The following is a 22088-nucleotide window of genomic DNA, read 5'->3' as shown; positions in this document are numbered from 1 at the left end:
ACACCATTCTTCACAACCGCAATCACATCCGCATTCTTAATGATCTTATTGTCTCATTGAACAGAACCGGTTCTTGACTAACCAAACCCATTTGTTACCTTAACCAACTCAATTTCAAAGATTGAATTCAAGTTGATCTAAAAGAATCTTGCCTAAATCTGGATCATAGAATCTCTCCAGCAAGCTTATCACCGTTGATTTACGGCTCCCGCTCTCTCCAACCAATGCTACGGTCTGAAAAGTGAAAACCAAAACCATTAACCATTTCATACAGATTTTTAGTGACTTGTGCTTAACTATCAGATATCTGGTCGCATAGGGTACCGGAAACTGACGTGTTGCAACTCGATATTGCTGTGGACGATTGGTAATACTGTCCCCTTCTCGGAACTTGATATGTGTATATTTTACACTCTTTCATCATGCATTTCTCATTCATTCTTTTCTCTTAACTCATTTTTTTGCATTGTTTTTCGTCTCTTTTGCATAATATGCATATTTAGGTAGTCTTCGCATTGGTCTTGCATATTGGAGTTATTTCAGGTATTTTAGGAGATGTCCAAACCATCAAGAGCAAACAGAGAGCAGGAGAGCAGTTCAGCGACTCGATCTACACTACCTAGCGACTCGATCTACACTACCTAGCGTGATCCAACCTTCCACGTCTTTGATTGGGTCGAGTGAAGATTTTAATTTGGGATTCAGCCTTCTACGTCCTCATAAAAGTTTTAGGGAATTGAGTCAGTTTTCCACTACCGTTGATTTCAAGCCAATCGGAGTCGTGGTTCATGAGTTATCTCCGTTTTAGTGAACGCACATACGTTCTGAATTCCGACTTGACCTGCACGCAAAGGAGAGCTCCCACTCGATCAGATGTTAGCAGCGACTCAACCAAGACGTCCAAGGAGGGCTCCTGAGCACCCCCAAGACGCGACTCGATCAGCAGCTCTCAGACGACACTTCTCAAGCTGTCACTCGATCAACAATCTCAAGCCACCATTCGATCAAACTTCCTAGACTCCGACTCGATCGACACTCTCACGATGCGACTCGATCGACGCTCTTAAACCGACGTCTCAGTTTTGTTCTGAAGACGCGTCCGAGAAGGGTTCCCGAACCGACGTTCTATATTGTCGTTTTATGTTTTAGGGATTTCCATGTTTTACTATAAATATGTTTTGTTAAGTTTTTACTCAGACATCTTATCTTTTATCTCGTTTTTGTTTTCTTTTCCCTAAGGTTTACCGAGCCACCTAAAACGCTTGAGACTTTGTAATCCAGATAGCTTTGATTTTATTGAGTTTTTGCATTTTATTTCTTCTACAAAGTTGTTCATTTCATTTTTGTCTATCTGATGATGCTTGATTCAACATTTTCTGAGATTGTATCCTTGATGATGATTTCTAGATCCGAGTAGTGTGATAGTTCTTGAGGATGGGATAGATTAGGTGGAAGATCTTAGTATGTAGGGTGTTTAAGTTTAGATTCGTGTGATTCCCTTCTGGACTAGAGTTAGAAATACTAGTTTCTCTCTGATCAATTGGAACTATGTGTTAGACATTTCGACACCCAAAAGGTGTTCGATGAAATGTCTGACCAACTAGTGCCAGAGACTTACATTCCTAGCCTAAGAGATTAGTTGTCTAGGGTGTTTGTTGACGTGAATGAACTTGTTTGTCATGCCTGCTTGATCATGTTTCTTTAGCGAGAGCTAGGTTTGGAAGTGTTTGAGTTTGAGTAGCTTCTGTCAAGAGATTGGATTAGCTAAGTCGTGATGTTCATTGTTTAGGGATAGCTTGTTTGTGGCATGTTAAACACTCTGTAGATTAAGAGACTCCACCGACATCAATTACTCCCATCCTTAGGACTTCTATCTTATCTAATTGTTTCTGCATCTTTAAGCTTGTTCTTTATTTCTGTTCCAATAGCTTGCTCATTTGTCTCTGCTCGTTTAGCTTGTTTTTGCTCTCTTAAGTTATTGCATTTTAGCTCTTGTTCTGCAAACTTGTTTTGTTCTTGCTTCTCGTTCACTCTAGGTTGTTAGACAAAAACTCATTTTGAATTTGGCTTAACTTGTGACTGCTTGATTGCATCTCGACTGTTAGTAAAGTTTCCCATTTGGATTGACACCTTCTGTACTACAACTGCATAAGGTTAATTGAGACCTGCTAGGAGACACAAAAATCCTAGTATTAATTTGGCGCCGTTGCCATTTGGGATTCGTTTTGCTACATTTAAGATTTCAAGTTTTGCAAAGATTAAGTTCTATTACACTTATCATTCTGAGTACTGACTTGTTTTGGTTGTCTGCTTGTTTGTTTTGCATCTCAGGAACCTGTTGATTGGAACGTTGCATGCACACCAGATCAAGAGGACATCAGAACCTCCTTCCTGCTATCGACGATATCAACCGGTTACAAAGATCACGACAAGCTCGTCAACTCACTGATCAGCCCGCACCCGTCACAATGGATCAACCGAGTGGACCACATCCGGGACCGCGAAACATTGGTGTTGGGGATGCACCGAACACTCATACTCAGCATGCTGGAATCGTCCCTCCCATCGTGCAGAACAACAACTTCGAAATCAAGAGTGCTCTGATCTCCATGATCCAAGGAAACAAGTTTCACGGTTGCCTATGGAGGATCCACTCGACCACTTGGACGAGTTCGACCGTCTGTGCAGTCTCACCAAGATCAACGGCGTGAGTGAGGATGGTTACAAGTTGCGCCTCTTCCCATTCTCTCTGGGAGACAAAGCTCATCAATGGGAGAAAAACCATCCCAAGGGATCAATCACCACCTGGGATGGTTGCAAGAAAGCCTTATTGGCCAAGTTCTTCTCCAACTCTAGAACAGCACATCTCAGGAACGATATCTCATAATCATTCTGCAAAGCCTGGGAGCGTTTCAAGAGTTACCATAGCCAATGTCCCCATCACGGATTCAGCAACGAGTCATTGCTGAGCACTCTCTACCGTGGTGTGCTACCAAAGATACGTATGCTGCTTGACACTGTTTCAAATGGCAACTTCCTGAACAAAGACGTTGATGAAGGTTGGCAACTCGTTGAAAATCTCGCCCAGTCTGATGGCAACTACAATGAAGACTACGACCGCACAGTTAGAGGCGACGATGGTTCTGAGAAGAAGTACAAGAGGGACCTCAAGAACGTCAATGTGAAGCTTGACCGCCTCTTGCTCAATCAACAGAAGAGCGTCCACTTTGTATCTGAGGGTGCACATTTTCACGTTCAAGATGGGGAGGGTGAACAGTCCGAGGCGATCAACTACGTCCAGAATCAAGGTGGATACAACAAGGGTTACAACCCCTATCAGACGAACCCCAATTTGTCTTACCGAAGCACCAACGTTGCAAATCCACAGGATCAGGTGTACCCTCCTCAGCAGTAACAACAAGGTTAACAAAAACCTTTTGTTCCTTACAATCAGGGATTCGTCCCTAAACAAAAATTCCAGCAAGGTTACCAAGCTCCCTCATGACCACCACCAGGATTTTGCCCTCAACTGGTTCCGCAACAACTTCTTCAGGGTCAAGCTAGCGGGTCTATGGATACTGCCAAGAAGTTTGCTGAGCTTAGTCAGAGAATGGAGTGTTCATACAATGATCTTAATGTCAAGTTTGAAGCTCTTACCTCCAAGATGAAGTATATGGAAGGCAAGACTGTCTCTACTTCAACCCCAACACCTGACCAACTACCTGGAAAAGCAGTTCAAAACCCCAAGGACTATGCTCCTATCCATGCCATCACCACCCAAGTTGTCGATGTACGGCTCAGTGAGGACAATGAGAGTTTAGATGGGGAGGGTTTTCTTCAAGATGAAGTTCAGATAGAGGATCCCGTCGAGGTGCTCAAGGATCCAATTGAGTCAGCCAACCAATCTGATTCTCAAGCTACTAAAGAACCCGCTGCTCCCAAGGATAAACCTGTGAGATTCATTCCTCCACCATACAAGCCACCTTTACCATTTCCAGTGAGGTTTAGGAAGCAGCTTACTGAGAAGTATAAAGCTCTGTTCGAAAAAAAAGTCAAGGAGATTGAGTTGAGGATGTCGTTGCTGGATGCATTTGCACTAGTTCCTCATTACCAGAAATTCCTCAAAGACTTGGTGATGGAGAGATCAAAGGAAGTTCAAGGGATGGTGGTACTAAGCCGTGAGTGCAATGCCATCATTCAAAGGGAGGATTTAACCCAGAAAGAAGACTCTGTGCAAGACAACAAACAGCTTGATGTGTCACCAGATGAGACACACAATCACCTGGATCATGTAACTATTAGTGTAGACACTCGTATAGCATCTGGACATGCTGAAGAACAAGTTGTAACCGGGGGAAGAACAACTCTATCCAGTGCACCACCCTTTTTATCCTCTTTGCCAATCCCTGGAACATACAAAAGGGAGTTAATAGAGAAGTACAAAGCTGAGTTTGATCAACAATTGGAAGAACTTGAACTCCATATGTCACTACCTACAATCTCAGGTCATATACCTTCATCCCCTAAGTCCCTTAAGGAATCCATTATCCAAAGAATCAAGGAAAATGAGGAAGCAGCTAAGGCATCTCATGAAAAGGTTAGAGACGATGAGGAGACAATCATGTTGAGTCACCAATGTAATGAAGTGGAGATGATTGTCCCTAAAAAGCTTGAAGACCCTGGGTCTTTTACTCTACCTTGTACTATAGGTCCATTGGATTTCAGTAACAGCCTATGTGACCTTGGTGCTTCGGTCAGCCTCATGTCACTCTCTATAGCTCAGAGGCTAGGATTCAACAAATACAAGTCAAGCAACCTCTGCTTGATATTAGCTGATAGGACTACTAGACTGCCTCATGGTCTACCAGAGAACCTTCCCTTCAAAATTGGACAAGCTGAGATTCCTACTGACTTTGTGGTAATGGAAATGGATCAAGAGCCTAAGGATCCACTAATTCTGGGAAGACCTTTTTTAGCTACAGTTGGAGCAGTCATTGATGTCAAGAAGGGGATGATTGATCTCAATCTGGGTAAGAACTTCAAGATGAAGTTTGATATCAAGGATGCTAAGAAGAAGCCAACTATTGATGGGCAAACCTTCGTGATTGAAGAGAAAGATCAGAAAGCTGGGTTTGACATCTTTGAGGGTGTGAATGAGGCAGAAACAGGAGTTTGGGTAACCAAAGAAAAAACTCAAAGGGGCACTCGACCGTGTTCCAACTCGAGTGTAGTTGTTGCTCTCCCTAAGCGTCATGACCTGCTTCCTAAACTTCACCAACCGCAAGAGACAAGTCCTCTAGCGCTTGACAGTTTGTCTGAACTCCAAACTACCAAGATTCTAGGGGATTCAGTGAGAGAGTTAACAGCTATGGTGAAGGAGATGAGTGGGCAAATCAAGAAGCTCCAAGGTACAATGAGAAGCTCTCCTCTAAGGAAATTAAGGCGGAGGTTTGGGATAATGAGGAAGAGCAGTTCATTTGTTGTTGAACCTGGACAGAATGTTAAGGAGTATCTGGCTAGACAAGACATACCAGAGGGGAGCTCATCACCTCTCTATGAATCTCCCAAAGCATAAGGACCATGCAAAGTCAAGCTCAGAGACTTTAAACAAGCTCACTTGGGAGGAAGTCCCAAAGGTATCTCTGTAAATACAATTTAGGATCTTGTGTTTTTAATTTTTGTTTTTCGTTTTCTGCTGTTCAGGAATCCACAGAAGGGAGTATGGCTAACTAAAGTGGAAAAAGAAAAAAAAATACAAATAGCAGAGTGTTGGGTTTTGCAGACATGAAGCAATAGAAGAGGAGCTCTCATGACGCTCTTGCCGACGACTCGACCAAGCCACGACTCGACGGAGTTCTAACTCGATCCGGTGTTGAAGACTCCCACTCGATCGACGACGAACAGGAGCTGCTCCTGGAACCAACCATCACTCCACTCGATCAGCGTCTCACGGAGCTGCTACTTGGAGCATCCTCATCCCGACGATGCTCCGACTCGACCCAACGTCTTAGTGGGATGGGGTAGCTCACCTTCGCAAAAACTGATTTTCTCACCTAACTCGATCCGACGCCGTGAAGTTTCTATCGCCATCATCTCACTCGATCCGTCGTCGCGAGCACCGACTCTTTCTTCTACTACTGAGGTACACCTACGTTTCCTTTGTATATACCATCTCATCCTTGCATTTGTTTCTATTATGATTCTCAAATCCTACTTCAAATTTATCTTACACAAGGGACTGTGTAATTTAAGTTTGGGGGAGGGTTTGAGATGATGTATCTGATGTTGTTTCCTGTGATTATTATTTCAAATTTTTGCATCATATCATTTTTAAGTCTCCATTCATCTATTTGCATAGAAAACCCATAAAAATTTGAAAAATTTTCAAAAAGTTTCCACAAAAAAAAGAGTGTTCATGTAGTTTCTGTTGCATTTAGTATAGGAGTTGATGATGATTGTAACCTTGTTAGCATGCTGAATTCAATAGGATAGGATCAAGGCCTTTGTTATTAGTTCTTTGATGCATGTTGATTGAACTTTAAATGTAAGACTGAACCAGGTTTTGGATTCTTGAAATTGCATTCTAGTCTTGATTGAAGCATGTTTTGAATTGACATCATTCCCTATCTACCTGAACCTAATCCTAACTTGCAATTATCCTGTTATGCATTGAATTTGAACTCATGGATACCATATACATACTTGGATTATCTTTCTCCTTTTTACCACCCTTGTTAATCCAAGAAGCTGATTCCCATCTTTGGAACAGTTTTCCGCACCCTTAACCAACCGTTCTTTCAAGCCAATTGTATTCTTGAGTGTGAGGCCTTTTCCGAGTTGAGCTTGTTAGAAATTGTTAGGTTCTAGCCGACAAGAGCAGGATCATGTGTAGTTCTAGTTCGCACTTTACGAACTAGTAGGACAAGGTGAGAACTCGATTTTGGGTTTTGGGATTGGATTGTACTGAAAAGAGAAAGAAAAAAGGATAAAGAGTCTTTAAGAGGGGGAATGAGTTTTCAAGGTTTACAAGTCGNTAATTATTTATTCCAACAATGAAGACCTCTAACAATCATTATTGTTATTATCTAGAGACCTGAACTTGAATACCAATAAGTAATAGTTCAACTGGTAACTAATATCTCCAGCAAAAGAATTGTGGTCGCTGTTCGAGTGACTCTTAGCTTACGACGATACCATATTATTTGTTTTGGTTTCGAGTCTGAAAGAATGTATGGATTCGGTTTAATACTTCTTAGTTATTCAAAAAATAATAATAAGAGAAACTTGAAAAACTAAGTGCTTTCTTTTGTCCATTTATGGTTTAGAACTATCTAAATGTGACCAAACTAGCACGACGTATGCTTACCAAATAGATAACCTCGAATAAATTCTGTATGAACTTCTTCTCTTCGAAAAAGATAACAATTTGGGTTTTGGGGTTGTCCGGAGTCGGTGCTGCTAGTTATATTATTCTTTCAAGAATTCTTCCTCACAGGGGCAGACGCAAGGCTAAAAGGGGTGTGGCACATGCCCCACACTCTTTTTTTTTTTCCTTTGTATAATATGTATTTATGTATTTAATTATCTGTCTAGTTGAATATTTTTGAAACGTGCCACCCCCTAATTACAAATCAAATATGTGCCTCAACCCAATCAGTTCTATTAAAAAACGTAAAGAAAATTATTTCAGTTCAAAATAATTAACAAAAACGACCCACATAACTTTGTTAATAAAAGTCTGCGATTTTTGTGTTTCCAGGTGGAATATAAGTTCCTACAATTATTTTAGGAAATTACCATAGGAAAATTATATCATAATTAATCTAGTTTTTTTTCCGTCAACTAAAACTTTAATTATCGTAACCTTTTTAGTTGTTTTCTAGTTCTAAATACATCAAACATGTTTATAATAAGTAATTGTTTTGTGATTATTTTATAATGTGACTAGTTAGACAAACTAGTTTTCTCTAGTTTAATAAAATGATTTGTTATTCATAAAACTTATAAATTATGTTATTTTATCATTAAATAGATAATTTGTTCATATATCAATGTAACCTATAATTAGCGATTTTTAAACAATAGTAAAAAAAAATTGGGTGAAAACATTTAATAAAGTAGAAAATGAAATAGCCATGAAAATATAATTATTTTATTTATAGTTTTAAAATTTATTACAGAACTTATTTTTATGTTTATATAACTTAAATTTTTTTTCGTTTAAATGTGCGGTGTGCCCCATACTAAAAAGTGTTTTGGATCCGCCGCTGTTAAGAAGTCTAGAGTGCTAAGAAGAAAAGAAAGAGAACCATAGTGATAAAAAAAAAGTTTCTCATCTGCTAGATTAATATGAAGTAACCTCCTCCTAAGGCTAAGTAAAAAGAACGAGAGAATGGTTTTTAAAAGAGAGATCGATGAAGGGTAGAGATAGGACCAACTTCTGGGTTAGAAAGTTAGAGCCAATTTTCCTTGGGGTCTTTGGGTAGACGGGACACTGCTCTTGTATGTATCAGTTGGTTTCAACCTTTAGCCTTCTCTTAAGTTCAACTCATTTTAGCGAGAGAACACTATTCTATATTTTTAAAACCACTTGCAGAGGAGACCATTTTTGTCTCTACCCTTTCACCCGAGCCAAATGAGTTTGATGACATTGCACAGCTTGATTCATGGTTTTTGTTAATGAATGTTAAAGGGAATGATAGAAATGATAACATGTGTAGATCAAGGTTCAGAAGCGTTTCAGGTTGTGATGAGTTTGTCTAAAGTTTTTAAATAGAGTTCCTTCACCATGCATCATAGAACTAAAAACAAGGACCTTGATTCTAACTACTCTATTCAACATGTTTTAGGTTCTGAGACCCCATCTTCAAACCTCTCTTCCTTACATTGTTCTTGATCGTTTGCTTGAGGGCAAGCAAAAAATAAGTTTGGAGGAGTTGATATGTGTATATTTTACACTCTTTCATCATGCATTTCTCATTTATTATGTTCTCTTAACTCATTGGTTTGCATTATTTTTCGTCTCTTTTGCATAATATGCATATTTAGGTAGTCTTGGTATTGGTCTTGCATGCATATTGCATATTGGAGTTATTTCAGGTATTTTAGGAGATGTCCAAACCATCAAGAGCAAACAGAGAGTAGGAGAGCAGTTCAGCGACTCGATCTACACTACCTAGCGCGATTCAACCTTCCACGTCTTTGATTGAGTCGAGTGAAGATTTTACTTTGGAATTCAGCCTTCGACGTCTTCATAAAAGTTGTAGGAAATTGAGTCATTTTTCCAATACTGTTGATTTTAAGCCAATCGGAGTCGTGGTTCATGAGTTATCTCCGTTTTAGTGGACGCAGATACGTTCTGAATTCCGACTCGACCTGAACGCAAAGGAGAGCTCCCACTCGATCGGATGTTAGCAGCGACTCGACCAAGACGTCCCAGGAGGGCTCCTGAGCACCCTCAAGACGCGACTCGATCAGCAGCTATCAGACGACACTTCTCAAGCTGTCACTCGATCAACAATCTCAAGCCACCATTCAATCAAACTTCCTAGACTCCGACTCGATCGACGCTCTTAAACCGACGTCCCGATTTTGTTCTGAAGACGCGTCCGAGAAGGGTTCCCGAACCGACGTTCTATATTGTCGTTTTATGTTTTAGGGATTTCCATGTTTTACTAGAAATACGTTTTGTTAAGTTTTTACTCAGACATCTTATCTTTTATCTCGTGTTTGTTTTCTTTTCCCTAAGGTTTACCGAGCCACCTAAAACGCTTGAGACTTTGTAATCCAGATAGCTTTGATTTTATTGAGTTTTGAATTTTATTTCTTCTACAAAGTTGTTCATTTCATTTTTGTCTATATGATGTTGCTTGATTCAACATTTTCTGAGATTGTATCCTTGATGATGATTTTAGATCCGAGTAGTGTGATAGTTCTTGAGGATGGGATAGATTAGGTGGAAGATCTTAGTATGTAGGGTGTTTAAGTTTAGATTCGTGTGATTCCCTTCTGGACTAGAGTTAGAAATACTAGTTTCTCTCTGATCAATTGGAACTATGTGTTAGATATTTCGACACCCAAAAGGTGTTCGATGAAATGTCTGACCAACTAGTGCCAGAGACTTACATTCCTAGCCTAAGAGATTAGTTGTCTAGGGTGTTTGTTGACGTGAATGAACTTGTTTGTCATGCCTGCTTGATCATGTTTCTCTAGCGAGAGCTAGGTTTGGAAGTGTTTGAGTTTGAGTAGCTTCTGTCAAGAGATTGGATTAGCTAAGTCGTGATGTTCATTGTTTAGGGATAGCTTGCTTGTGGTATGTTAAACACTCTGTAGATTAAGAGACTCCACCGACATCAATTACTCCCATCCTTAGAACTTCTATCTTATCTAATTGTTTCTGCATCTTTAAGCTTGTTCTTTATTTCTGTTCCAATAGCTTGCTCATTTGTCTCTGCTCGTTTAGCTTGTTTTTGCTCTCTTAAGTTATTGCATTTTAGCTCTTGTTCTGCAAACTCGTTTTGTTCTTGCTTCTCGCTCACTCTAGGTTGTTAGACAAAAACTCATTTTGAATCTGGCTTAACTTGTGACTGCTTGATTGCATCTCGATTGTTAGTAAAGTTTCTCATTTGGATTGACATTTTCTGTACTACAACTGCATAAGGTTAATTGAGACCTGCTAGGAGACACAAAAATCCTAGTATCAGAACTCGAGTCTATCTTCGGTTTAGTATCGAGGATATCAAAAATCGAAGCAGCAGAGTCTTTTGCTTTGCTTATGTCAGGTGCCATAGCACTCGTTTGAGTCACTCCTATGGTTGTCAATGTTAACGCAAAGAAAACCTGAAATGTTACAAAACCACTTCAATATCACAAACCGGATCAGAATAGAACTTTAACTTTTAAACTACTCTTTAGTACCTGAAAGAATTCTCCGAAGGTAGCCCTCCTGGTCTGAATCAACCAGGCACCGCCAACAAAGCATAAGGCCTCGATGATGTAGAGCGCCAAGAATGAGCAACCGTAACACAAACCACTCACGAGTCCTAACTTGACACTTTGTTGCTTTGGTGACTCACATAACTCTTGGTATAAATCCATCACTTTATCCTCTGCGCAGAACGATGCAACGGTCCTTATGCTGCTCACCGCGTCTTTTGCGACCTGGCTAGCCTCTTCATATTTTTTCCTAATTGAAGTATAAAGCAGGTTAGACTAAACTGAACCAGATCGATCGAGTTTAACCAATGTTGTTTGAATACGTAACTACTAACTTTTGATTTTTTGTTAAAACCGGTTATAAACTTGATATGATAGTATGCTTGAAAGAACATTATTGGTGACACCAATAAGGCCCCTAAAGCCAATAACCAATTAGCCGTAAACGCTATAATAAATGCTGCGGTTATAGTTGCCATATTTTGCATGATCAACCCCAATGCTCCTACGATACTCTTCACCGTCGAAGCATCTGTGGACAACCTCTCTCCAATCGCACCGCTGGCCAAAAGAAAAAGAAAAGAAAAAAAACATTAAACTTAAGAAAAAGACGGTAACTATAATTAGTATAGTAGAAGCATAATATTTTACATTACCTAGAATTCCTAGCTAGTATCGTCGAACCAACTTATATCCTGGTGCAAAACTTTATCAAACGTTAGCGATCTGATTCGTTTAATCAGCTTTCCTCCAGCGATAGCGAATAAGTAGAATTGAAATGGGATCACAATCAGGTCGGTTAAGCCAAGCGCGACGAAAATAAGAGCCCAAAAACGAGAATCACTCTTTAGTTGATTTGAAGGCTCAAAGAATATCCTGATCGTGTGAGACAGAAGCAAACCTTGTACAGGGAAGACAACACCGTGAATCACTGCAGCCAATGAACCAACCAACAAAACAGAAATTTCTGGTTTGTTAAGTTGGGCAAGCCTTCTCAATGATACTTTCTTGCCTTTCTTGGCCGTTTGATTTTTGGTTGAAGAGATATTCTCGGGGAACTCTTCCGTCTGGTTCAAGCTAATCACTCCCGGTAAACCAAATACAGATGTACTAGTGAAGGATTGGCGGCTACCTGATGATTTTCTTCTATGGATTCCGTTTTGGTTACCCGAACATTCGATTTCGAAACTCATTTTAGATTTTCATGTTCCTTGTCTCTTGCTTCTTCTTTCTTAGATCCTTCTTGTAGACGAACTAGCTGTGAGTATGCTCCCTCGGGATCTTGAAACATCTCCTCATGAGTTCCTGGTTACAACATATTTGTTCATATACATAAGAAAAAAAAATGATTACTTGTAGTGTAAGGTACTATTAAAAACCCTAACCTTTCTCGATGATTTTTCCCTACTGCACAACAGCGAATCGCATAAATACATGTATTTCATAATTTTATTGATATCAGTTGCAAATAATTGATGCAATTCAATCTTAATTTACATTTATCAAAACTCATAATATTCAATATTAACTTTTTCATTTTCGAAAGAACAATTTATTTTTCCATATCAATCTAAGATATATTGCTATTTCCCAGACTTTATTTTATAAATTTCTATTATTAATTATTTAAAATACAAAAATAATAATTACAAAAAAAATCATAAATATATTTTCTGTTAGACTTCAGATGTGTTATTGATATTTAACATATCCCTTTAATTTTTTTAATTGCTCACTTTTTATTGATTTATTAAAAACTGTTATTTATTGTTTTTTTTGTCAACTATTGAACCACAACTGCCGGTCCATTAGTCAAATTCCTATATTAAAAATTGTTATTTTTTTTAATCTGAAAATTCTACTTTAATAGAAATAATCTTTGTAATTATTTAATGGTAAAAGTGCTTCTCCAAACAATTTTGAGATGCCTGAAATTTTGAGCAGCGCTTGTTCAACAAAAGACAAAGAAAAGCTCGTGAAAGAGATTTTGATTCCATAGATTAATGAAAGAACGAGTTGTCTTGATGTCCAAGAAGGTCCTGACTCAAGGCAGCATCTAGACTCATCATGCAAAGAACTTAGTCCAACGGGCTTTCTTGATCGACTGGTCAGCGACCATGGAAGTAGAGAGATGTTACACATATAGCAAAGTGAGTTTGAAAGACTGAAGTATATTATTATTTTTATTAATCACACAAACTATATTCTATGAAAACTATATTCCATTTTACTAAATTCTTGTAACAAAAACTATATATTATTTTATAGAATAGTTTTTGGGTTCTTTGGTCGGTCACCAAATTATTTGACATGTTTAGCCGATTTGAATACAGAGAAGTGTGCGTAAAATTACGATTTCTCGTAAAAACCGTAAAATCTCATTTTTCCACCAAAACCGTAAAATCTCGTTTTTCCGCCAAAACCACAAAATCTCGTTTTTCCGCCAAAACCGAAAAATTACGTTTTTCGCAAAAAATGCAAATTTTTATTTTCTCACCAAATTCGCAAAATCTTGTTTTCCCGCCAAAACCACAATACTTTTTCCCGTCAAAACCGCAAAATCTCGTTTTTCCGCCAAACAGCAAAATCTCTTTTTTCGCCAAAACCACAAAATCTCGTTTTTCCGCTAAAACCGCAAAATTACATTTTCCGCAAAAAATACAAAATATTATTTTCTCGTCAAACTCGCAAAATCTTGTTTTCCCGCAAAAACTGCAAAATTTTGTTTTTCTACCAAAAAAGGAAAATCTCATTTTTAAATATTTATTTAATATATATATATATATGAAAATAAGCAAAAAAAACACAAGTAAATTTAAACCACTAAAACATATTCAACATAAAATAAAAGGTTTTTTTGTATTTTACATATATTGTATCCATATACAGATATCAAATTACAAAACAAACATAATTGAATCCAGATACAATTTATGGACACATGAACCAATAACACAAACGAACATCATCTAAATGTTGCGTCCACATACTGCGTCTTGATACTGTATCCAGATATTTTGTCTAGTTCACCAAACGAACAGGTCTAGGTGCCATCCACTAGGTCTCGTCTAACAGGTTTTAGAACATATATATTGGTGTGATTTAATCAAATTATAAATCATTATCATATCTACACTCAAAACCACATAACATTATGGCGTTCCGAATGATATAATACATCAATGAGCATTGGTTGGATATCATTAATCCAAAATAAAATCGAACCATTAGTAAACTAAATAAAATTTGATTAATTAACTGCATGGAAAAGTTAAAATGAGATATGAACAACCAACAAAGAATAAAAGATAGACCGTGTCGGCCATATGCAACACCACTTTTCTTTCTTTAACTTTTAGTCAACAAAGCCATAACAACTTAATATTAATTAGCAATTATCGATTTACTTGTTCTTTTGTTGTTGACAAAAGAATTATTTTAAAGTTTTCTGCTCGTTCAAAGAATCAAAGTCCATGGCAGCGATCATATCGGCGGTTCTAATGGTAGTAAGTCGGTGAGCCACCACTACAGTGGTCCTGCTCAACATTAGCTTTACAAGAGTGTCTTGAACCACACATTCAGATTCTGCATCCAAAGCGCTTGTAGCTTCATCAAGAAGCAATATTTTAGGGTTTTTCAAAACCGCCCTTGCAATTGCGATCCTTTGCTTTTGCCCACCTGATAATTGTGTTCCATGCTCTCCTACCATCGTTTCCAAACCCTGGAAAAAAAAAAGAACTAAGAACTAAGAAATCTAAACAATTGCTTTAACGACCAAATTGGTTATAACTAAAGTTTAACTACCTGTGGGAGTTTATGGATGAATTTACTGTCGTTAGCGAGCTCAAGTGCGGTTCTGATTTCTTGATCGGACGCATCTTTTTTGCCATAAACAATGTTTTCCCTAATTGTGGTCGCAAAAAGTATAGGTTCTTGGCTTACGAGACCAATCTTACTTCTAATCCATCTCACTTGAAACTTCTTTAAGTCAATTCCATCAATTAAAACTTCTCCTGATTCTGGATCGTACGTAGAACATTTTGTAAGCTGCAGCTTGCCCGGCCGCAAAATCGTTAAGAGAAGGCAATGTCTGTCCCAACGCCCTACGAAGTGAATTGAATGTGTAAGAAGTTAAGATTTTTTAGAGGACAAGTAATTAATCGTTTTACTAACATTCCTCCAGTCAAGATTGACATAATCACGTTTATGACATGACCTCCCTTATATCCTATTTCCATTATTAGCCGAGCGCCGTACCATATCGCAAAACCATAGGTACAATATGCCACAACCATCATTATCCCAATGCCTATACCATAGTATAGCCCTTGTACCATAGATTTGTAGGCAATCTCAAGCTTCTTCTCATATTTCTCCGTTGCTTGTTTCTCTCCGGTGAACGAGAAACAAAACACGCGAATGAGCTGCCCCATGAGTACTGTCATAAACGGCTGAGTTAGGCCGTTAGCCGCAGCGCAGATGGTCCCGATGGCCATTAAAATGATGTTGTATCGATCTGCAAACGTGAAAAGCTTGTAGAACGCTACTCTTTGATTCCCTCCGCCATTGTTTCTCCTTCCTCTTCGATTTATTGGTTAAACAGAGAACTTCTCAAGATACTTTTATGGGTTTTTTAGTTAATATAGTGAGAGAGAGAGAGAGAGAGAGAGAGAGATTTTATATGTCACTCTTTGCACTTTGTAAACTCAGTTTTATTAGTTTTGCTATAGAGCTTTTATTCTCTATTATTTTCTATAGTTTGTGTATATTAAATCATTAATGATACTTATGGTACACAAAAATAATCACAATTATACTTAAGTGAGGGTAGATTTCAAGAATTTTAATCACCTCAACTAATCTACTTAATATTTCATACATTGCAAATAGAGAATTGAAGAGCAAGATACAGATCATATCTTCTTCTTTTCTTTTTCATCTTTTACAATTGAAATATGGAAACCCCACTTAATTACAACCATAAGTCAAAGCAAAAAATGGAAATACCATTAATGGATCATATCTATTAATTATTAATATGCTTATCAAATAAATATGCATTTAAAAGAATATTGACTTTCATCATTTTATTTTTTAAAACATTATTCAGATACTTGTTAATTAGTAGCAAATGACATATGGCAAACAATTCATGAAGAACAATAGTACGAAAAAATATTAAATTTAGGTTTTTTCCATTAAATATCATATAAATTTTCTGTTTTTCTCTTTTAATCCGGTAATTTACAGTTTTTATGCTTAGTGATTTCTTATTCATGTAATTTAGGTTCAAGTTCTAGGCAATTTCTTATTCATGTAATTTAGTGATTTCTTATTCATGTTTTTTAATATCTTATTCATGTAATTTTGATGCTTAGTGATTTCTTATCGCGTAATTTAGGTTCAAGTTCTACATGCATGATATGATCTCCCAACATTATATAGAATAACCTTGTCCCGAAAATATCGGAGATTTCATAATGTCATCAACATATATTTTATAGACACATAATGAATAAGCTATTATCAAACAGACGGTTAATGACACAGTGTACTAGTATATTTACATAAGAACAAAATCACTAAAATATAGTGCATAGCCACGAAGATTAAATTATGACAAAAGTTAAGGTCACAACAAAGCATTCGCGTTCTGGTCAAAAATTACATCCAAGAGGTTTCTTTTAGAGAAAACTCTACAGAATCTCTCCTTCCTCAAGATCGTCCATTCTTATCATTGCATCACATATGTCTGACCCGGTCTCTTCCAGTTCCGGACAGTCATCACTTCTTAAAACCAGACCCAACTCTTCAACCAGTATGCGAATTCTTGTCAGACTCGAGCAACCACAGACTTTCCTAAATTCTTTCTCCAATCTCAAGTAGTTGTTCCGTTCAAAATCAAAGTCTCTTTTCATCTGTAGACATGTTTACATATATAAGTATCATGGTTCTTCACTCTGTTAAATAAGGGTTTTAAGAAGCCGCAAAATACCTCTGCTATTTCGAGCCGTTGTTTATCACGTTTTTCTTTCAACTCGGCTTGTGCCCTCATTTGTGCGGCAACCTTAGCAGCTCTCATCTCGGCTTCAATTCTAGCTTTCTCTGTATGTTTTGTGAAACGTAAGAGGCAAACATTGAAAAGTTTTGAGCCTTTTGTAGTTCCATTAGAACTCGTAATAGGATACCTTCACGGTGTGCTCTTTCCATCTGTTCCTTTTCTATCTGTATTCTAATTAGATCAGCTTTGTTATTCTGTCAACAAACAAGACAACAACTTTCAGTAAAACATAAGCTGTCGAAAGTCTCTGTTTTAGGCAACGAGGATCAAGAAAGTAATGTAACCTACCTGCTCAAGGACTTTTCTGTGTTTAGCTTTTAGAATAGTATCCGCATATTGAGCTTTGAGTATTGCAGCACGAAGAGCCTTCTCAGGAGGTACTACTGGTGGCAGAGAAGGCAATGCCGTTTTCAATTCTGTGGCAATCATCGAATGGTATTAGGAAACCAAACTATACCAAAAGAAGAATTCCGCAGATTCGATTGATCTCATAAGAGAGGAAAAAACAACTTACCGTTATCCAACAGAGCACTGTTTGAAGGTTTATCAAGCTGAGAATTGCCACTACCATTTCTGTCATTCTTTGAAGTCACAGACCCTTCATTCATACAGAAATCAAAAGTACATTGTTAAAAAAGTAGCGATAATAAAATGAAAATTTCGAATGAACTAGGAAAGATAGCTTAGGATTACTCACCACTGCATTGGGGCTCTGACTCACTCGCCTGTGCACCTGAAGTGTTTTGTACTTGACAATCCTGTTGGCATTGAAACATCAGTGATATTGCTAGTGACAAGACTAAGAGGAGATTCTATTTGTCAAAGATAAAGAGAGAGCCTGTGTATACCATTAATGGAGAATTATTGCTTCCGGATGAGCTACAGGACTTAAGGCATATGCAAATAGTTTTACCACATGAACCACACTTACAGGCTGCAGTTTGAGCTGAGCCTGCATGTCATACAAATGATAAGCTCCAATGCTTAGAAGCCAAAAAGCAGAATACAATTTCTCCAACAATATACCTTTCGCAGGGATTTTCACACCCGAGCTGACTCCAAGTCCCTGATCGAGTTTCTTAGTCCTCAACTGAAAATATCAAATATATGACAATCCTATCAGTAAGAAACTTAACCACGATAACACTAAATAAGTCAAGGATTCTGATCATATCGTACCTTCGTTGCTAATGCTTTCGGTGTCACAGCAGGAGTATCCTTTTTGCTCTGCACTTTCGCTGGCTTTGACGAAAGAGAACCCTTTTCAGAATTGGCGTTGCTCTGTCTTGAACAATCGACTTCAACTGGCTGTCTCTTATAACCTTCTGTAACTCCAATCCTGGATAATTTAGAAACCTTCTTCTTCTTGAGTACTTCCCATCTGACAACAAATACCTCCTTCATCTCCTTTGCAACCTTGTAAACCCAATTATCCGAAGGATTATACTTTAGCGCATTGTCAAAAGTTAACCGAACATCAGCTGCAAACTCATCAGCGTTACTGTACTCATTCTTCAAAAGCTTCGATTTGATTGTGCCAAAATCCATAGGGTTCGATATGACATTGAAGTAATCAGGAATCATCAGTTCAACAGGATCAACAGGCTTGTTAAAAACCCATCCAACAGGGTGCTCCATCAAAGACCTCAACAATGCCAAACACTGACTAGACAAATCACGGTCTAGCTTCTGCTTCTTCTTAGGTTGTACATCATCAATCTCGTTAGGTCCACGCTTCTTCGATTGCTCGGCGGAACGAGATAAGTCTTCACATAACGAATGCTCAATTTTCTTCTCACTATCCGGAAACGTTTGGTATGTTCTGACAGAACCTCCAGAGCCAAACTTTATCCTAAGCTTGGGTATTGCAACCATTCTTACAAAAAAAATTAAAAGAAAAAAACACCTGTAATGCAAAATAGATGAAATTAGGGTTTATCTACGCGATTAAACCAAAACTCGATATTAGGGTTTATCTACGCGATTACACATAAAGTCGCAATTAGGGTTTATACATAAAAAGCGAACAAAATCGATGAAAAAACTAAATACCCATGAAGATTCCGACCAGATCTAGGTTAAAAAAATCACTCAAAAATAGAAGAAGAAGAATTAGGGTTTATCAATTTTGCGATACCCTTGAAAAAAAGGTTGAAACTTTAACTTTGAGAGACGAAATCAGGAAGAAATATACGATTTCTACAAAAGGAAAAAACAAAAAAACGTCGAAGAAGCTTACCTATGGAAGAAGAATCAATGGAACAGTATGAGAGATTTTGGAGTGGAAGGAATCAGTGTGATGAGAGGAGGAGGAAGAAGACAAAGCGGCGAAACAAGTTTCTTTATTTTGACACGAAGATGCTTTTATAAGTTTTCTGTTCGGAAATAATCTGGACCTAATATTTTATATTTGGGCTCAAAATGGGCCAATAGTAAGCCCATCATAGCCGCCTCAAAATATATAACATTTTCTTCCCAAATTTTAAACTTTTTTAATTGGTTCGGAAATTAAATTATTCTGGAAAATTTCTCATATATTGATTCGATACCAAGGAAGAGACCCAAATCGGAACCCTAAATCTTCTCCGATGGCATTACCGGAGCCACCACAAAGCTTCTTCCCTTCCAAAGATGAGTTCTTGAGACTCCTTACCGTTTTGCTTGTGGCTTGTGCGGTGGCTTTTACCTGCAATTTCCTCGCTAAGTCTATGAGCTCAAACCCTACTATATCTTTCTGCGATAGTAACTTTGATTCCATCGATTCAGACTTGGGTAAGCTCGGAAGCTTTATACTCAATTCCTTTATTTCATGGTTGAATTGTGTAATTACGTGAAATTAATCAATTTCACTGTTTCAGATGTTTGTGAACCTTGTCCAACTAATGGAGAATGTTACCAAGGGAAGTTGAAATGTAATCATGGATACAGAAAGCAAGCAAATTTATGTGTAGAAGATGGAGAAATCAATGAATTAACCAAGAAATTGGTATTTGAGCTATTCGAAAAAATCAGATTTTTTAGTTATTTTTGTTGGTGTTGGTGTTGTTGTTGTTGATGATGATTTGGTTTGAATTATGGCCACTGTGTTGTGTTTTGTATCCAGGTTGGGTATTTTGAGAGAAAAGTTTGTGAGGCTTATGCTGATAGTGAATGCTATGGTACTGGAAAAATATGGGTATGCTTCTGATTTATCTTTTAACATAATTGTGTTTTTAATTTTAGTTGTGTGTTCATTGGTGGTATTAGTGAGTAATTGTTTTCACCGATCTTTTTAGGTTCCGGAGAATGATGTCTGGGAAGATCTACGTAGCAACGGTTTCTTGAATAACTTAGACGAGTCTGCTTACAATTTTGTGAAAGGAAAGGCTGTAGAAGCTGTCACCGAGCTACTACAGAAAAGGACTAATTTTAATGGGTTAGTATTTTCATCACTGATTAATTGGATTCTATTGGTTACTAAAAGTATTCAGATTCTTACTTTTATCATTTATTTGTTTGAAGGATTAATGAGTTGAAGTGTCCTGAATCGGTTGTCAAAAGTTACAAACCATTGACTTGCCGCATGCATCAATGGCTCTTGAGAAACATCTTAATCATCTCATCCTCCTGTGCAATGGTATTGTACTATTAGAAAGAAAAAAGAAAAAAACAATCTTTGAGTAGTTTAGTTTACTTTATCAACATCTTCAAGCTTGTTTACAGTGTTGAGATGTACAGCTAGTGGGCTGCACAATATTGCGTAGGAAAATTCGAAGTAAGCGACAATTTTCACGTAGAGTGGAAGAGCTATACAACCAGGTACCTCTTTTATCCGCACAGCATCTTGATTAGTCAATTATCCTTGTCTTTGTGTAGTTATATAAAGGGGTTTGTTTTGAATTGATTCATTAGGTCTGTGACTTTCTGGAAGAAAATGCAGTGGCATCAAATTCTGCAGACACAAGTGACTGCGTTCCTTGGGTTATCGCATCTTGGTTACGTGATTATCTACTTTTGCCTAGAGAAAGAAGAGACCCTCAGGTATGGAGTAAGGTATGCTGTTTTTGGTCCTGCCCTATCAATCAGTAACAGAGATGCTTGATCTGATTATGTTCTCTCTATCTCTAACAATTTGTTACATGTATCATGTTCTTATAACGAATTCTCAATTTTGTTGCCTGACATGGTTCTTTACATTTTTTTGGTTAATTTATAGGTTGAGGAGTTAATACAAGAGGATTCACGTATAGACCGATACCAGAAACTCGTCAAGGGTGAACAAAAAGTTGTATTGGAATGGCAAGGTATGAACCTGGAATAGTTCTTTATCCTCTTTCACTCGTCTATTTCTTTCTTTTTTCTTTACATTCCATTGAAAGTTGTTTCCTCATCAATGATTCAGTTGAAGGTTCACTTAGTTTATCCAAGCTGAAGAAACGGCGAGAGACGGAGAAGAAAGATAGAAAAGTTATTGGCTCAACAAACACAAGCTTGCAAGAATACTACAACAGAAGAATCGCTGGTAAGAAGCTGAAAAGTGAAAACCATTTCTATTGAGTCAACAGTAGACATTTGTCTTAGGATTGATCTTTATCTGCTTTTTTTTGTTTTTGTTACAGTGACAAGTTCTTAATACATTTTACAAAAGAACTATATATAGAAGGTTGTTGTGGTTCTCCACGCAATTGTTAGAAGAAGATCCAAGGACTGAAGCACTGTCGATGTTTCATGCTGTTTTTATTCCTGTTTAAATATTGAGTTAGATTTGTTGAGAGCTACTACTTGAGGGGCTCTCTCTTGTTTGGATCAGAAGAGAAAGTGATTAGAATTTGTAGTCTTTACAATATATATATTGGTACGATACAATTCTGGTTTATGTTGACGGTGACCAGGTTGATGAATAGAGAGTAGAATCATGTGGCTTGTGAGTGTCATCGAGGTATGACAGCCAAGTTAAAAGAGTGCGTGTCAATTGTCTCCAGTCTCCTTCCACTAGAGACTTCTTCGTGCACAAAATTCCACTTTTTCCTCCACTATTAATAACTGATTATAAAGATCCTTAATTTGCATTACCCTACTANTTTTTTTTTTTTTTTTTTTTTTTTTTTTACCC

The 22088-nt window shown here is 37.6% G+C and overlaps 2 protein-coding genes and 1 pseudogene across 3 annotated transcripts; 1 reads left to right on the top strand and 2 right to left on the bottom strand.

Annotated features, from left to right (window-relative positions):
• LOC104728519 lies at window positions 23–15431 on the bottom strand (annotated as a pseudogene).
• LOC104724726 (transcription factor GTE12-like) lies at window positions 16445–19320 on the bottom strand. 2 transcript variants are annotated; one of them, XM_010443271.2, is made up of 10 exons: window positions 19236–19320; window positions 18176–18902; window positions 18023–18086; window positions 17845–17948; window positions 17694–17754; window positions 17511–17594; window positions 17285–17412; window positions 17124–17190; window positions 16931–17040; window positions 16445–16853 (listed from the first exon to the last, which is right to left on the bottom strand). In XM_010443271.2, the coding sequence occupies exons 2-10, from the start codon at window positions 18869–18871 to the stop codon at window positions 16632–16634; spliced, it is 1536 nt and encodes a 511-aa protein (XP_010441573.1). In that variant the 5' UTR covers window positions 18872–18902; window positions 19236–19320; the 3' UTR covers window positions 16445–16631. The 2 variants fall into 2 exon arrangements, with proteins under 2 accessions (XP_010441573.1, XP_019087761.1); XM_019232216.1 differs by having other exon boundaries at window positions 18176–18872.
• Window positions 19486–21851, top strand: LOC104724725. Its single transcript, XM_010443270.1, has 10 exons — window positions 19486–19768; window positions 19855–19982; window positions 20100–20171; window positions 20272–20411; window positions 20498–20612; window positions 20714–20794; window positions 20888–21016; window positions 21192–21279; window positions 21378–21497; window positions 21595–21851. Exons 1-10 carry the CDS (start codon window positions 19585–19587, stop codon window positions 21606–21608), a joined length of 1071 nt encoding a protein of 356 aa, XP_010441572.1. The 5' UTR covers window positions 19486–19584; the 3' UTR covers window positions 21609–21851.

The sequence above is a fragment of the Camelina sativa genome, chromosome 11, assembly GCF_000633955.1.
Source record: "Camelina sativa cultivar DH55 chromosome 11, Cs, whole genome shotgun sequence".
In the NCBI taxonomy this organism is placed as follows: Eukaryota; Viridiplantae; Streptophyta; class Magnoliopsida; order Brassicales; family Brassicaceae; genus Camelina; species Camelina sativa.
The sequence above is the reverse complement of the archived record's forward strand: the minus strand, read 5'-3'. Positions and strand labels throughout refer to the sequence as shown.